The sequence below is a fragment of the Rhododendron vialii genome, chromosome 7a, assembly GCF_030253575.1.
Source record: "Rhododendron vialii isolate Sample 1 chromosome 7a, ASM3025357v1".
Classification (NCBI taxonomy): Eukaryota; Viridiplantae; Streptophyta; class Magnoliopsida; order Ericales; family Ericaceae; genus Rhododendron; species Rhododendron vialii.
In genome coordinates, this window is record NC_080563.1 from 8,015,901 (window position 1) to 8,033,193 (window position 17,293).

The 17,293-nt window shown below is 37.1% G+C and overlaps 3 protein-coding genes and 1 non-coding gene across 7 annotated transcripts in view; 3 read left to right on the forward strand and 1 right to left on the reverse strand.

The window, feature by feature from the left end:
* On the reverse strand, positions 1 to 10,074 carry LOC131334768 (protein SENSITIVITY TO RED LIGHT REDUCED 1-like). 4 transcript variants are annotated; one of them, XM_058370007.1, is made up of 3 exons: positions 1,989 to 3,499; positions 1,747 to 1,876; positions 1 to 1,132 (listed from the first exon to the last, which is right to left on the reverse strand). In XM_058370007.1, exon 3 carries the CDS (start codon positions 1,052 to 1,054, stop codon positions 188 to 190), a length of 867 nt encoding a protein of 288 aa, XP_058225990.1. In that variant the 5' UTR covers positions 1,055 to 1,132; positions 1,747 to 1,876; positions 1,989 to 3,499; the 3' UTR covers positions 1 to 187. The 4 variants fall into 4 exon arrangements, with proteins under 4 accessions (XP_058225990.1, XP_058225989.1, XP_058225992.1 ...); XM_058370006.1 differs by lacking the exons at positions 1,747 to 1,876; positions 1,989 to 3,499 and adding an exon at positions 9,947 to 10,074; XM_058370009.1 differs by lacking the exon at positions 1,747 to 1,876 and having other exon boundaries at positions 1,989 to 2,055.
* On the forward strand, positions 6,111 to 12,080 carry LOC131332614 (uncharacterized). Its single transcript, XM_058366913.1, has 6 exons — positions 6,111 to 7,608; positions 7,704 to 8,183; positions 8,293 to 8,372; positions 8,854 to 8,869; positions 8,954 to 9,010; positions 12,019 to 12,080. The coding sequence occupies exons 1-6, from the start codon at positions 6,111 to 6,113 to the stop codon at positions 12,078 to 12,080; spliced, it is 2,193 nt and encodes a 730-aa protein (XP_058222896.1).
* LOC131334757 (flowering time control protein FY) overlaps positions 12,050 to 17,293 on the forward strand; it is a 17,570-nt gene continuing 12,326 nt past the window's right edge. Inside the window, exons 1-3 of the mRNA XM_058369992.1 lie at positions 12,050 to 12,552; positions 13,837 to 13,928; positions 17,051 to 17,119. Coding sequence (XP_058225975.1) covers positions 12,240 to 12,552; positions 13,837 to 13,928; positions 17,051 to 17,119 — 474 coding nt within the window. The 5' untranslated portion in view covers positions 12,050 to 12,239. The remainder of the gene's footprint in view (positions 12,553 to 13,836; positions 13,929 to 17,050; positions 17,120 to 17,293) is intronic.
* Positions 15,436 to 15,543, forward strand: LOC131334912 (small nucleolar RNA snoR100). The gene has a single exon (XR_009202316.1). It is a non-coding gene; the product is annotated as a small nucleolar RNA snoR100 (small nucleolar RNA).

Sequence of the window (17,293 nt, forward strand, 5' to 3'; positions counted from 1 at the left end):
TTTGACATCTACAAATTGTTACCATAATAAAACCAGAGGAAAGGAACAATCATTTTTACCAGGGGGGTGTAAAAACTCACACCACCCTGATTACATTGAATTGGCAAAGAAATTTAGCCATGAATTAAAAAATAATTGCCTTGTTCCAGCAAGATAATGGAAACAAAATTCATCAGTTTCAAAAATATCAAGCAGTTTCAGAGCAACTGTCTACAATCTCCATCATTTTACCAAACTGCAGCTCCATATCAGGATCAATGCTGAAGAAATGCCAGCTCATATCGTTTAAAGCCCGATAATAATCATCAGAAACCGTCTTGATTCCAAACTCTTTAGTGAATCTCCTAACAGCCAAAAGATGCTTCCTCAAACTAACCCCAGCTGAGTTCTTGAATACGGACACGTATTGCTCGTATCCCTCAAAGCTGTTCCCAAACAGTATTATACGGTTCAACAGGTCCACCCTCCAATTTGCATGCAGGAGGTTGTCATATAATTCAGCCTCGCAATGAGGCATATAGAAAAGTGTTGGTTTTGAAGCTTGCCGTCGGCCTTGTTCGTTGAATGAAAGAACCGAGCAACCCAGAGTTTCCAAAACCCTAGTTTCTGTTCCGGAAAGAATTGGATCAAATACTTCTACATCTCCAATCCAACTGAACCTTTTCTTTGTCAAAATCGCAAGACCGAGCTGCACTCGAGGGGGTTCGTACAATTCAAGGCTACCAATACCATATATCACCATCTGCATCTTTGTTTCAGAGCCCAAAACCCTAGAAATATGATCTGAGATTTGAGGAGTATGAATTTGATCAATAAAATTACAGAAGAATTCGGAGCTTTCAAGTTTCTTCATACAGACTACCATCTTCTGCATCAGTTTAGATTCTTGGTCAGGGTCGACTTTTTGGTCAATTGGAACCCAAGAGTGTGCTTGTTGTGGGATCCCAGTTTTGAGCAAATTCCTTCTCTGTTTCCCACGTCGAGGTAAAACTATCGTCCAGTCTTCAGTTGGGTTTGGCTTTTCATGAGTGAGGGTTTTTGCAGAAGCTGCCATAGCAAATAAGCACAGAGTTGTTTTCTTCTACATGAAGGTCCTTGTATGTTTCAAAACTCACATCGTGCAGTAACAATGCTGCAAGACACAAATTTATAGAAAAAAATACACAAAATTTTAAAACTACATACCGAACAGTTCCCTCTGCATTGAGAGTAATTACAATACAACACAAGGATACAGCATTCAATCTGTATTGTAAACCAGCACCTTGCCCTAAACAAAACAGTCTCATAATAATCTGTCACAGTTTCACTGCTAGAAAGAAGTGATGAAGTTTTGATTCAAGGTTCATTTAGGGTATAATTACTGGGACCTCCCATGAGGTTTGCGAAGGATGGCTATATGAAATTTTATCTTGCAACGCGTGTCAAAGATCATTTTTAAAGTCAGTAATTGATCACTACCTAGCTTGCTATATGTTTGAAAGGATCAAATGAACACTTTGCACAATTCATGAAAATTGTTAACACCACCCATGGTAAAGAACGCCTACTCATTAAAAACAACCAACGCACATGAACCCACTTCAGATAGTGCAGAATGCAGATATACACAAACCAAAAGACAAAAGTAAATATCTCACACTTTGAATCAAACATCAAGCATATAAGGTAAACAAAAACCATATGAAATGGAAACGCAGAAAAGTACAGAAAATTGGACCCTTGTCGCCAATGATTAGCGATTACCTGCTAATGGTTAGGCAGAAAATTGTTCAGCTCAAAGGCTAAACTTTGTGATACACGGATCCCTGGTTTTGGACGAAGTACCCATATCGACGTGACGCGAATACGGGTACGGGATCTGTACCGGATTCGGCTGAAAATAATCGGACAAGTGCTTTTCAAGCTGCAGGTCCCTAGTTCACCGAAGAAGAAGAAGAGAACAAGAGGGAGAAGAAGAAGAAACGAAAAGGAAAGAGGAGTAGTACCTGGAAGATGATTGTCGATGTAGGCGTGAAAGACGATCGTGGAAGCGTGGAAGAGAATGTCGATCTCTGTTCTTTTATGATTTGGGGTTTATTTATCACATTGGGCTGCGAATTGGACTTGTTAATTGTATAATGGACTTATTTATTATTTGTTTTTGCTGGGCTACTACTTCTTTTTGGGCTCCTGTGGGCTTGTACATTTGGACAATTAAAGTAGGTTTCATAAATTTTTATGGGCTTTTATTACTATCATTTTGTCACAAAACAAATAATCCATATACTTAAAGTTAGACAAATTACATAAATTATCTTTATTTTACATATTAAAATTTAAAAAATAATAAAATTTTAATTATAAAAAAATAAATTTGACGAATCTCCGCACCTTTGGATACATATCCCCGAATCCTCTATTTTCAACTTTGAGATTTCCGACTCTTAGATATGTACCCGCACCCGATTCACGTACCCGTGTCCATGTAACGTACTCATGGTAACTTCAGCACTGAGAATGCTGTGAATTAGCACATTGATTTGTTCGCTGGAAAGAGCTGAACCGAATAAGTGAATGAGGCACGCAGCTTTGCTGACCTTGATTCCCGCGTTACACACGCGATGCATGAACAACCTAACCAAACGGATCTTAGGCGCATAATTGCTATTTGGCCAGAAATGGTTTGGTGAGAAATGGTTTTGGTGAGATTTGGTGGGAAACTCCAGACCTCTATTTCTTTGGATGGATATAATGTGGGTGCCAGCGCGGGAGTGCCAGCATGAAAGCATCTTTCAAAAACCTCCAAAACAACTAGAATTTGTGAGTGCGAGCGGAGAACGAGGATTGAGAATAGCAGCGAAGGCTATTTTGAAGGATTATATGACTAACGATATTACTCTATTGAGCAGTGAGTACATGGCCATGGACGTGGACGGAGGCATAAATATAGTCTTTGAGAGGTGGATATATATACTGATTGCTTTCAATTTCTAAATTAATTTTGGAGTGGGCGGATAAGGTGGCGATTACTATGTTACCCGGATCCATGTTTTTGGGCGAAGTACCCGTGTCGACACGACACGACACGGGTACGGGTACGGGTACTCGTGCCGGATTCGTGGGAAATAATCGGACACGTTCAAAGATTATGGTTATAGTGAAGACTGAAGAGTGAAGACAGAATAAAAAAAAGCTTGAGGATTCGATGAACTCTACCTCCAAATCTCTAAATGGGCTTTTCTGGTGGTGCTTGTGTGAGGATATGGATGCTCCGGCTTTCTTTTTGAACGGCCATGGCTGCTGCTCTGTCTCCGTTTTTTCCGATCTCGTGCTGCGGCTGCTGCTCTGTCTTTGTTTTTTCCGATCTTGGGCTGCGGCTGCTGCTCTCTGTGTTTGTTGCGATCTCGTCGAGAAGGAGAAAGGGGCGAGGAAGGTAAGAGAACCATTTATTTTTCCACGTGGCAGCAGATCAACATATGGAGGCAAATTAATTTTTTTTTCTGTTGTGATCATATTTTCGGATGTATCATGATTCAGGAATGGACGATCCCTCATATTTGAATTTTTTTCAATATCAGTTCATATTTTTATACTTTTTCGATTTCTCTCGTCGATACAAACAATTAATCTCAAAAATTACAACGAAAAACTAAACAAAAAATACAAAATACTGAAATAAGTCGAAATTAATTAAGTTCGCAAGAATGCACCCTTATACAAGTTGTTTTTTTTAAAATAGATTCACATTTATTTATTTTTTAAATGAAAAATTACACACATTAATTTTACCAAAAGACCAAAAATGAAGTAAATTTGTCGAAACAAAGAGTGAAAATCACTACTCTTTCTTTTTGAACTAGACACGTATATTTATACAGTTCAACTACAGGTACAGATCAATAGTGTATCAGTAAGAGAAATCGCTAGTGTATTTAAATTTTAAAGCATCCTTGTGAAAAAAATAACTTTGTTACCAAAAAAAGAAAAGAAAAATTAACTTTTAAATGTGATAATTCTAAGTACTAGATCCATTTCTAATTCTGGACCGACAATTCTGAGAAATCAAACATTAAATTGATATTTTAGTAGGATATTTTATAAAATTGTCGGTACTGAGGGTCGGTACCCATAGATATGTAGAATATTTCTATAAGTGTTTAATACAAATATATGCTTTGTAAACAATTTAATATGAGATACTATTGTATCAAAAAAAAGGATTGTACCATTTATTTTCAATATAAAATGATAGCACTACTACATAAAAAAGTCAGGACTTCTTTTGAGAAATTTTGCCTTAAGTGTTCGAACGTAAATATTATCCAATTAAAAAAAGTTTGAAAGTTTGCCTCAGGGGCTTTGATTTTAATAGAAAAAATAATAATAACACAAACATACATGAATTAGGTAAATAAAAATGATCTAAATGGTTTATTTTGTAAATTGAATTAGGATTCTTGATTCCTCTTGTCTTTATCCAACAAAATTCAAAATTCGTGAGGCTTTTTGGCTTATTTTTCGTCTTTATTCAAAAAAATTCAAAATTCGATGATAATTTTAATTGTTATTTGACTTTTTAGGAAAAACATAGCCTACATATAGTATTAAGCATTGAAACATGTTATCCCTTTATTCTATAACATTGGTTACCAAACTATATATACACAAATGAGTGTGACAATCCAAGAGAGAGAGAGGGGGGGGGGGGGCGAAGATAAATAGGGAGAGAGATAGAGCGTGAAAGTATCATACAGAATAACATCAACAGGGGGGGGGGGGGGGGGGGGGGGGGGGGGGAAGATAAATAAGGAGAGAGATAGAGCGTGAAAGTATCATATAGAATAACATCAACATAATTCTAAGCAATCAGCATTTTGTTATATATATATATATATATGGGGGGGGGGGGGGGGGGGGGGGGAAGATAAATAGGGAGAGAGATAGAGCGTGAAAGTATCATACAGAATAACATCAACGGGGGGGAGGAAGATAAATAGGGAGAGAGATAGAGCGTGAAAGTATCATATAGAATAACATCAACATAATTCTAAGCAATCAGCAATCAGCATTCTGTTATATATATATATACACACACACACACACACATTTGAATCAAATAATCTCCAACATATGGAGAGAGAGATTCATAAAGAGTAACATCAATATGTAAGTCTAAAGACTCAAAACAATTCTCTTATCGCCCTCGTTCTTATTTTGTGTGAATTATTCGATCATTTCACTCAGATAATCTCAAACACAATACCAGGTATGGTGCTTTAAGGAAGGTAACTAACTCGTAATCTCGGACACAGAGGTGTTATCTTCTTTGATGTAGCAAATAATGCACCAATTCATTGAACGAAACCATTCATTTTATAGACAATTAAACAATTCATTAAATTCAAAATTAATTGTTCTATATAGATAATCTTGATGTGTCATGAGACTTGCCTCGGAATGCATACCGATGATCGAAGCCATTCATTTCATAAATAATTAATCCAATTCATTGAACAGAAAAATTAATTGTTCTTATAGAAATATGATTTTTGAAGGAAAAAATTGTCTATCTATATAAATAGTCATTTAAGGATAAACTTTGAGTGCTGATAAAAAAAAAAGAAAAAGGATAAACTTTGAGTAACCATACTCCATAATTCATACTATCAAAGTATCAATCATGCCGACAAAAAAACCCATTCATATCAAATGTTTTTAAAGTTTTTTTTATCAGGGGTAAAGCATAGAATCTGGTTTTCAAAAGAATGCATAGAATCAATCATGAATGTATGCAATGCATCCATACAATGATCATGCCATATGAAGACACTTCAAACATGAGAGGATTGGACCATGACTAATTGTCCTGTGCATTTAATGTCCATGGGGAGTCACAAGGCAATTATCCCGCCAAAATAAGGCCAACAAGGCTCTGTTTTTTGGTTTTTTTTTTTATCCGAACAAGGCTTTGTTTGTTTACACAATTAGCTTACTCAGCCTCATCTCCTCACCAGTACTCACACCCCAAACAGATTCTACCACACATTTATTACTTTTTGAACTGGGGGTTTATTTACTTATAAAAAAAACACAGCCTTTTCAAACACTTCTCTTGCATTTCTCTAACCATGTCTTCTTCACAAGCTTCTGCAAGAGAAAAACAAAAAGGGAAACAAAAGGTCAATGCTCGTCCAAAGACAAATCAAGGGTTTGCATTTGATGATAAACCCTCGTGGAATCATGTAAAAGTTATTAATGTGGCTTCGAGTGGAGGTGAAAATAGAATTTGGTCTTGCAATTACTGCAGCAAGGTAGTAACCGGTTCATACACCAAAGTCAAGGGTCATCTATTGAAGATTCCTAGCTCTGGTGTGGAGGATTGCAAAATTATTTTAGATGCAGTATTTGATGCAATAAAGAGGGAACATGTAGAAGCTGAAACTAGAAAGGCCCACCAAGAATTGAATGCAAAAAACAAAGCAGTGTATGTCTCTCTACCCGAAGGATTTGATCTTGCCCATCGAAAGAAGCGCAAGGGGATGGCTCCACAAGGTCCTTTACCTGATGCATTTAATGCTACTCAGAGAGATGTTGCTGATAAAGAAGTTGCACGAATGTTTTTTGCCAATGGGTTACCATTTAACTTTGCTAGGTCTCCATACTTCAGGCAATACTCTCTCACTCTTGCAAATAGTAGACTAGCTGGTTATCGTCCCCCTACGTATGATAGGCTTCGAACAACTCTGTTATCACAAGAAAAAGAGCATGTCAACAAACTACTCCAACCATTCAAAGATACATGGAGAAAAAAAGGAGTTTCGGTGTGCTCAGATGGGTGGTCCGATACACAACGTAAACCGCTCATTAACATTATGGCAGCATCAGTAGGGGGAGCAATGTTTATTAAAGTCATTGATTCGAGCGGAAACACAAAGGATGCAGAGTATGTTGGAAGTTTGTTCATGGAAGCAATTAAACTAATAGGAGAAGAACACGTGATTCAAATAGTGACTGATAATGCAACGAATTACAAGGCGGCTGGCTTGAGCATTGAAACCAAATTCCCACATATATTATGGACTCCTTGTGTGGTGCATAGTCTGAATTTGGCCTTGAAGAGCATATGCGATCCAGGAGCAAAATCACCACACCATGCCCAATGTAAGTGGATCGTAGACTTGGTTTCGAAAGTTAATGATATTCGTAACTTTGTTCTTAACTATAGCATGACAAATTATATTTTCAATCAATACTCATATTTGAAACTATTGAGTGTGGCTAAAACTAGGTTTGCCTCTAGCATTATAATAGCCAAGAGGATAGTGACAGTTAGGAGTTCTCTTGAAAAAATGGTTATGGATGCAAATTGGAAAGTATACAGGGCTGGTGGAACCACTGTGGCTGAAAATAAGGCTCGAGATGTGAAAAAATACATTGTTGATGAGGATGATGATTTTTGGGATAATTTAGAATATCTTTTGAAATTCACGGAACCGATCATTGATATGTTAAGAAAAGCTGACATGGACACTCCTGTTTTGCATCTAATATATGACATGTGGGATTCGATGATTGAGAATGTGAAAAATATCATATTTGAACATGAGCACGAAGACATACTTGTTGGTCATCACCCTTTTTTTTTTATGTAATTCAACAAATTTTAGAAAGTAGATGGGACAAGAGTAACACTCCTTTGCATTGTATGGCTCACTCATTAGTCCCAAAATTCTATTCTGATGCTTGGTTGCAAAGTGGTGAAGGAGTTCCTCGGGTATCACCACATGAGGATCGAGAGGTCTCATTAATGAGAGCTCAATGCTTTAATCAGTTATTTCCTAATACTAACGATTTGCGCCAAGTTTACATGAAATTTGGAGCCTATTCTAGTGGGTCTGGGTATTTTGAACAAGCTCATGTAATTGATGCAAGAAGATATGAGGAACCCATTTCATGGTGGGCCAATCATGGGGCTTCAACACCACTCCTACTATCTTTGGCATTTAAGCTACTTTCGCAGCCAGCTTCTTCCTCTTATTGCGAGAGGAATTGGAGTATGTATTCCTTGATTCAAAACATCAAAAGAAACCGACTACTAACAACCAGAGTTGAAGATCTTGTGTTTGTTCATTATAATTTGCGCTTATTGTCAAGGAAAACCAAGGAGTACATGGATAGGCCTTCAAAGTTTTGGGACATAAGTAAGTTTATTTGTATTATAACGTATCACAGGTTCACAGTAGGAAGTCCAGCAACATAGTAATGTTTACTGCATTAAGAAATTTATACTTTAGCCTTTATGTTTTTCAGGTGGCAACCAATTTGACATTGAAAGAGGTGATGTAACGCAGCTTGTGGAGTTTTTTCTTGACGAATCAGTGCTGGAAGGAGTGAGATTTGACTAGGCTGATGATGTTGAGGTCCTTGATGGTGGGGGGGAACAAGAACAAAATGAGTAGAAGAAGGTGTCAACTATGATTTCTTTTTGCAATTAGACTACAAGTCTACTGGACGATAACTTAAAAGCACTAGTCTTTTGACTCTTTTGTTAATAACTTAATATTCAGCTTGGAATGACTTCTTTTGCTTGTAAATTTGTAATATAATTCTCGGTCAAATGCTGGATGCAAGATTGTATCTTGTTTATTTTGGATGATTTCATAACCAAACTAGTTTATGGCTTTATGTATCTAAATTCTAAACTATGTGCCTTTTGCTATGTTATGTTAATGTAAATCTCATTTTGGTATGGACTATGGAGAAATAGAAAGGATATACAGTAGATTTTAAAAACTGTAGGATCAAGTATCAACATACTATCAAATGTAAAGAAAGGTGATGAAGTGTGCCATGGTGTGATCATGTGGACAGGAAACCAGTGAATCAGGTAAATCTATATTTTCATTAACTAATTGAACTTTGTAAAAAACTCAATATTTCTAAGCAGTAAGGACTTACTTGTCTGTAACAGAACCAATTGGTGGACTCGAAGACTCCTTAGAACTTGAACGTAGTTACCAATTACAAGGTATGTTATTTGTCCCAATTTCTTAGTCCATATGCTTAGCAAACTTATGAGTTATGACTGTAACTTTATGTTTTTATTGTTATGAATATGATGACATGATAATTTTATACTCAATTTTTTTTTGGCATGTAGAAGTTACGGGTTTCTTTAAGTATAAAAATATAACAAAAATATTTAGAAAATTAGGTGGCGTATCCCGGTATCTGTGTCCAAATCCGGACACGTATCCACGAATCCTCTTTTTTCAGGATTGAGGTACCCGACCCTTAGATATGCACCCGTATCCAATTCACGTATCCGTGTCCGTGTAACATAGGTGGCGAACGTATCTACCTTGGACAATTTATAGAGAAATTTTCTATTGTGGTAGGTTCTTAAAAGTTTTGCAAGACGGTCGTCCCTGCCAATCAATTCCTACAGTAAGGCGATTCGTTTGGTGTTCGACGGGCCAACCATCGTTACTGGGTATCCATGACCAAAGGCATTTGCATTCTCCTCTCTTTCCTTTCCACTATATTTCTAACCATTCAAAGGGTTGGTAAGCATAGGCACTAAACTTAGACAAAAAAAATAAAGGGCCAGGCTATTTGCAACTGCGAATTTGTTATATGTAGCCACTTCATAAGAAGGAATCCAAAAATTTCATTTTATGAATCGGCTACATGTAGCAAATTCGCACTTGTATTTAACAGCACCCAAAATAAATAAATTAAGCTGATTTTGTTCTGAATGCCCATCGCGGAGGAGTCAGTGCTAGGCCGACAATATATCATCCTATAATAACGCAGTTGTCTAAACTCAGATATATCTCAGTACAGGGCCGGCCCTAGGCTTCACCTAGCAAATGGTGACTTGTTTTTTGAGTAGTTTATCAGAATTAGATGAGCTTAAACGCTATGAGAAAGACTAATCGGAAGATGGACGATAGAGAGATACCTGTTCTTATCCCTGCCGGAGCCGCCAATCGCCGCTGGAGCTGCTAAGCTTCGTTCGATTTTAAGATTTTTACGACGACACTTTCCGGGTGGTTGAGTTCCGATTCTGATGGGAGCATAGGGGTAATTGCATTTTACACTTGTCAAAAAAAAAGAAAGAAGAAGTGATTGCATTTTACGATGAGAGAAACATGTTACAGGTTTCGCAAATTAGTCCCAACAACTTGTGAATTGGTACAAATTGATCCGGGAGGATTTCATTTCATAATTTGACTCCGTAATGTCCAAGATATGCCCCCTCACTGCAAAAAGTATATTAAACTTACGATGCTGATTTTGTCGCTCAACTTTTATATGTAGGAGCTTCGTTTTTAATATAAAGTTAGGAATTTCATGTACAAAGTGGAGCTTTTGTGTGCAAAAGTGAAGTGCAAAAATTAATTTCCTCATAATTACAATGTTATGTGGCATCACCGCTTTAAGTTTAAGGAAATTGATTTTCTCGCTCAATTTTTGTAAGCAGACGCTCCACTTTTAGCGTGAAATTACTAGTAATGTTATGGATAGCGTGGAGCGCCTGCGTACAAAAATGGAGTACGAAAATCTATTTCCTTAAACTTAAAAGTGAACATGCCACATAGCATTGTGGTTATGTATTTTGCAGTGTAATTAGTACTACTTTACAGGTGAGAGAACATTATCCGCCTTATGCTTTTCATTTTATTACTAACAAATTTTAATTATGGAACTCGGTTAAAGTAAAAACTAGGGGTGCAAACGGTTTGGTTTGGTTCGGTCCGATTTTTAGCATTTTTCGAACCGAAACCGAAGTTATCGGTATTTGTAAAAATCCATATTGAAACCAGACCGTTTAACTTCAGTTTGGACCAGTTCGGTTTCATTGGGAAAATGATGGCCAATGACGTGTTTTGATAATTAATATCCTCCAAGAACATGCTGAGAACATTTGTTAATGCTAAAAATGTTCCAGATAGAATATTAATTATCAAAACACGTCATGGACTGTTATTTTCCTAATTTCATTTGGTAGTTTTCTCGATTTGAAACGGTTTGGGCTGAAAATGAATAATGGCCCTAGGGAAAAAAAAAGCTGTACGTACTAACGTAGTGACAGAGAAAAGATTACAAAAGGGTATGACTTCGGTGTCCCTCGTCATTTCGGGAATATCGTAACTTTTAGCATAACAAAATCATTATGAGTATAACCAAAACTCAATACAAACATAATAGAACCATATCAAGACATAACTTGTTTGTTATGCCTTGGTTGGGTTTGGTTATGTCTTGATTGTTTTTTTGGATATTCTTTGGTTATGTCTTATTTGGATTTTATTATGCTTGTAATGGGTTTTAGCTATGCTCATAATGGTGAAGTTTTGCCAAAAATTACGGTGTCCCATAGCATCATCCATTACAAAAACAAATTGGATAGTAATAATATCAAAACTGTTTTTATTGGTGCTAAAACTACATTGCATAAAAATTTTGTACATTGCACATGGTACAAGCCTTTTGTGTACTAGAGTTTTAGCATTAACAAAAATAGTTTTGACATTATCATTTCCCAAACAAATTTTGAGATTACCTTTGCCTTGTTTGGATCAAGATATGAAAAAAATAATTTCAACTAAAAAACACTCAACCCACGTTCAGGAGCACCAAATAAGTACTTATTTTTTAAGAAGTCAATTTCAAACTAAAAAATATAAGCTTATTGAAATTTAAAAATATTCAATATAAATTTTGTTTGAAAGATCTCATTGAGATTTTTTATATAGTGCAAAAGAATTGAAAAATTATTTTTCATTTATATTATTTTTTAATTTAAAAATGAGAAATAAATATTTATTTTTTAAAAAGTTGTTCTGAAATGAATTCTCGTTACCTTTACTATCAATCATTACTCTCTCCACTCATTATCATTATCTCCAATCATTGTAGCAATTTCTCTCTCTCTATCTCTCTACTCATTATCATTACTTTCAATTATTACTGTCATAAAAATACTTTAAATTTTTTTTCAAAAACCCATCCAAATACACTGTGATTTAGGTCGTGATATTACTCATTGCCCCGTCGGAGATGCCAGGGCAAACTTCTGCGGCATAGAGTGAGAAGAAAGACAAACCCACATCTAAAACCCTGAAACCTCTCTCCGCTTTCAATATCCCCGTTCTCTCTCTCTTTCCCATAGGGTTAGGGTTCTCGTCCCCACCCCCGCTTCCGCCCCCGCCCCCATCCCTCTCTCCATCCTTGTACCTCCATTGTTGCCAATGATGTACGGCGACCCGCAGCAGCAACAGCAACAGCAGCAACTACACCAGCAGCAGCAGCAGCAGCATCTACACCAGCAGCAGCAGCAACACCCCCAACAGCACCAGCAACATCCCCAACCACCGCCAACCCAGCACCATCCCCAATTCGGAGAGTTCCCGAGGGGCCCGCAACAGCAACAACAACCTCCGCCGCCGCCAATGATGCGGCAGCCGTCCGCTTCGTCTAGTAACATGGGCTCCATTAACATTGTCGGCCCGCCCGATTACCACCTCCAACAGCTTGCTCCACCGTCTCACCCTCCATATGATGGTACAGCGACGTGGAATATTTTTTTTTAATTGTGTTTCCAGTGTACAGTAGAAATATGCTAACGACTGCCTTCGGGCGATGGACAATCAAATATCTCAAGAAATCTTGGTATCGAATGGAATGGCGGAATCATCAGTTACCTAAGCTGTAAAATGATTTTCATTTGTAATGCACATTCTAACATTTGTAGCTAATGCCAAAGCAATGACCCATTCATTATAGTGAACCAAACCAAACCAAACCGAGCCTTGTGTACCAATCAATTGTGTCGGTTACATGATTCCTATTTTTCAATTGAGCTCTATCTAGGGCTACCTCTTCACTTAGATTTAGTGAGCCCTAGTTTTTCTGTATCACGGCATCAGTTTAGGTCTTTCTATTCCTTAGCCCGACTATCCACTACTATCCTTCTGGAGAAGACCAACTAAATTCAAAAATCTCCTGCCACCCCCGCCGCCTCTTCTGTCGTTCTCTGTATGGATGTCATTTGAGAAGACAACGAAAAGTATTGATTTGGAAAGATGCAATGATTGGATAGTTGATTTTGTGCGATGGTTGCCTATATTTGAGTAAATTGACTCAAATTGTGGTACTGTTCCCAGGGTCAATAGTTTTGTCGTTTCTCTAGATTAGAAGGTGAACCTTGAGATGGTATAGAGGTTGCCGTGTTCTAAATAGACTAGGCAGTGTTACAGTGGTTGGCTGCGGAAAATTTGTGCTCTTTGGTAATGTACGAGGACAGTTACGTTGAACTGCTATTCCTCTTCCCCCCATATGTTGTCTGGTAGATTGATTGTCAACAAAATACCCGTTTGTGGCTGAATGTTCCATGCTAGGAAAGTTTTCTGACTTTGTAGATTTGGAGGACAACCTCCTCTCTCGGCCTTGTTGTTTGATAGGTTGGCTGTTGAAAAAAGTATGGATGAAGCCTTTCACCTATTAAAAACTAAAAAAGGAAGTTGAAATTTTTGTTCCACTTGTCGAAATCTTCCCTGCAAACATTTATTTTCATACTTACCTTCAGATTTGGTAGTCGATGTCCTAGTGGTTGCACAACTTGAACTATTGATGGAGATCGAACTTCTTTTGTTTGCACTCAAAATTCCGTTGTTTGATGGATCGATTGTCAAGAGAAATAAGGAAGTTGATAATTTGATATTTCTCCACTACTTTATTTTTCTAAAGTTAGCCCGTCGCACTATTGAGTATTGACTGTGGACAACACCAGTGATGTAGCTTGTATTTTCGGGCTTATAATTGAATTGTTTTCAATCAATATTGCAGCTCAGGGTGATAGTTTTGCGGCAAAAAGAATCAGAAAGAGTGGGCAAAGGAGAGCTGTTGATTATACTAGCACCGTTGTGCGATATATACAGGTAATACGAGTTCTGCAATGATTATCTACATATTTGCTTTAGACTTCCTTCCTTTGGTTCTTGCTTTGCCAAGGAGTGTGTTTCTTGATATTCTCACTACTTTAGTTTTTGTCACCAGTTCAATCTAACTTTATATTTCATGGATATATTTCATGCACTTTGGCAAGGGATAATGTAATATATGAATGGCATCAAAAGGGGATGCCACATGCGGGCCACCTATATAGTCATGAGTTGTTCCTGTCTTTAACTCATACGTTGGTTGTGTAACTTGTATTAGAAGGTAGTTAAAATAGAAGATTAATTTGCCTCTTTTCTTAGCATACGGAGTGAAGAATGTGGGTGTCATCTTGTGTTCATATTCTACACCCATGTGTTGCTTCAAATGCAACTACGGTTCCCATTTTCAAATAAGCATGAGTTGGCAAAACAGTAAAATTGTGATGATGTTGAGTTGTTTTAACGTGGATGTGGTTTATGGTAAACTTTGTGCAAGATATGATTGGGTTGATTTAGTTTTTCATATTCAATTTTTGTGCTATTCATTAAAAGTGATGAATTCATTCCTAGGTTCCATTGAGTTTGGCTATTAAAAGGTAGTGTTCTGTCTAGCTTTATATTTTATAAAATCATATGAACTTTTGGGTTAGGGATCTATTGTATCTTGGTTTATGCTTTTGTTGACTAATGGCCACAAGGGGCGACCATACTTGTAAGGTGTTCCTTGAAAAGTTTTGGGATGCTCATGAGGGATTCAAGACGACTTTATGTATACTTCAAAGGACAAACAAATCAAGATAAAAAAAATATCGAACATATCCTTAAATTTATTTGGGACCCGTGAGGAGCTGTATGAGGTGAAAATCTCATGTACGGTTTTGTAATAGATGGTATCAGTGATGTTATCACCGACTATGGTTATCTAACAATTCAAGTACCGTTAATATAGTTGAAGCACAATCAAAATATGGTTTTTGGGGATGGAATTTGTGGCGTCAACCTACAGGGTTTATCATTTTTCTAATTTCTTCCATAGGAGTGTGAGAGATTACCTTTTGATTTACCAGAAGTAGAAGAAGAATTAGTAGCAGGTTATCAAATTGAAAAATTTACTAGTTTCTTCATTACTCTTAACATCAACCGTGTTGGTGGAAATGATAATTCCAACAATTTCTTTATTCTCAACGCCTCTAAATTTCTAGGAATGAGTCACTTCAACAGCCTTCGATGGTTATACTAGTATCCAAAATACGAATGAGATGGGGTGTTTGACGAATGAGATGGGGTGTTCGCTAGATTGTTAAGAGTAAGGATCTCCCTGATCCTGGCCTTTTTGAGACAGAGCTGGAGATAGCATAGGGACAAACTCTGGAGACGGTTACGATTTCGAAAATATATCGATTTGATATCAATCTTCAATTCGAATTTGCAAAAGCAATCTCTCCTTGGTCTTCTTGCATAATAATAATATGGGTTCCAAACATTCATGATATTATGCATGTGAGGAAGTCGAAGGAAGCATGGTAATGTGCACATAAATTAATTTGGGTCTCTAGGCCTGCCCTTTCTGATGCTATTTGGCTTTGATTTGGGGGCATGGTTCTACAACAAAATGCCCCTGTAGTTCCTCGGTTCTTGGAGGTTTAGGGGGGCCACTGTTTCAGTGGTATTCTGAGAGCAGCCACTTTGTGCATATATTGCCAAAGGTTAGGTCTGTCTCCAATCATCCCCCGCCCATACCCCCAATGATTGGGGACTAGATGGGTTATGTTATGTTGTTGTTGTAGGAAGTCGAAGGACTTCTTATCCCTTGGTATATTATCGAAGCATTTCTCCAGGGATTGATAAAGTAGAAATATTCTTGTTATTGCTTCGACTCATCTTCCCGACAAAGTGGATCCCGCTCTAATAGCTCTGAATAAATTCAATACGTGCATTAAGGCATGAAGGTTTCTTATTCCACAAGAACGAAAGTACTTTTTCACTCGTGCATCTACTAGGAGATTTCTTTTGGAAAAGAAAATGTTCCATACTAATGTAATGGAGTCAGGTCTATAATCATGGATTCCGATGCACGAGATCTTGTAGCACTTACCGATGAGGCCCTATCAATTAGTATTCCACAGAAGGCCGAGAAGAAGAAGTCACTCTATTATTGCTTATGTGGAAGACTCACTCAATTCTTTATGAAAAATGGAAGAGAGCAGAGGGATTAAAAAGGACAATTTTTGCATTTGAGGGGACTTATCGTACAAAGGGACCCCTTGAAACTTGAAAGTCACGCTTTTGATTAATAGACATGGGCTCCGAAAGGTTTAATCAGCCAACACCAAGAAAGAGTCCTAAATTCCTACTACTTAACAAGTTGAGAGATTCTATTATTCCCAATGGATGAGCTAAAAATAATTACAAAATCGAAACAAAAAATGACTGCAAAAATAAATGTTATTTAGAATAAAAAAATGTTATTTATAATAAAAATAATAAAACAAGTTCGAGTCCTAAAAGATTTGAATCACTAAAAAAGATTTGGCAAATATTAAAAGGAAGATATATCCAATTAATATTAATCCGTAAATTATATCTTTTTATAAGATTTTTTACTCAAAAAATATACATAAAAGTCCTACCTTTCTTTCTTATTGTCATAAAAAGGATAGAACAAAAGGTAATGGAAAAGGTAATTGTTCTTGAATCAATTTTCTTCGAGACATACAGTGGGGAGGGATTTGAATACAAATACATTACCCCAGCTACTGCCAGAGCGCTGGAATATGATTCCAAATTTGGTACCCAGAGGTACTGCCATCTCTTTCTTTCCCTTTATATATTTGAACAACCCTTGTCTGCACTGTGGAGCTTTTTTCTGTAGATCAGTAGTTAGAGACTTATTAGAGTTGTTATAGACATCTTTCGAGATTGAACAGTGCGATTCTTTGTAATCGATTTCAGGTTTCTATCATGGATGTGTAGGTCAATTGGGTTACTAACCTGACTTTTGTTTTCTGCTGCCTCTATTTTTTCTTTTTGGACACTGATCTTTTATCCTATGTCGTCATATGGACATTCAATGGAAATCAAGTAACTTCTTTTCTTCAACATTTGTCAATATATCCTTGCAGATCCGCATGTTCCAGCGGGATTCAAGGGACAGGACAGTACTGCAACCCACCCCAGCAGCTGCTATTGATGTAAGTGATTCTGTTTATGTTTATTCGTTTTGCTTACTGTGGTAAGCCCTGAGGATAATTTTTCTCGTTTATCTTGTGTTCACCGATTTCTTCATGGCTGGAACCTGGAAATTATTTATCTATGTTATTTACTCCATGTTGCTGCTTCGTTATGCTCTGCTTCAGTCTGGACTC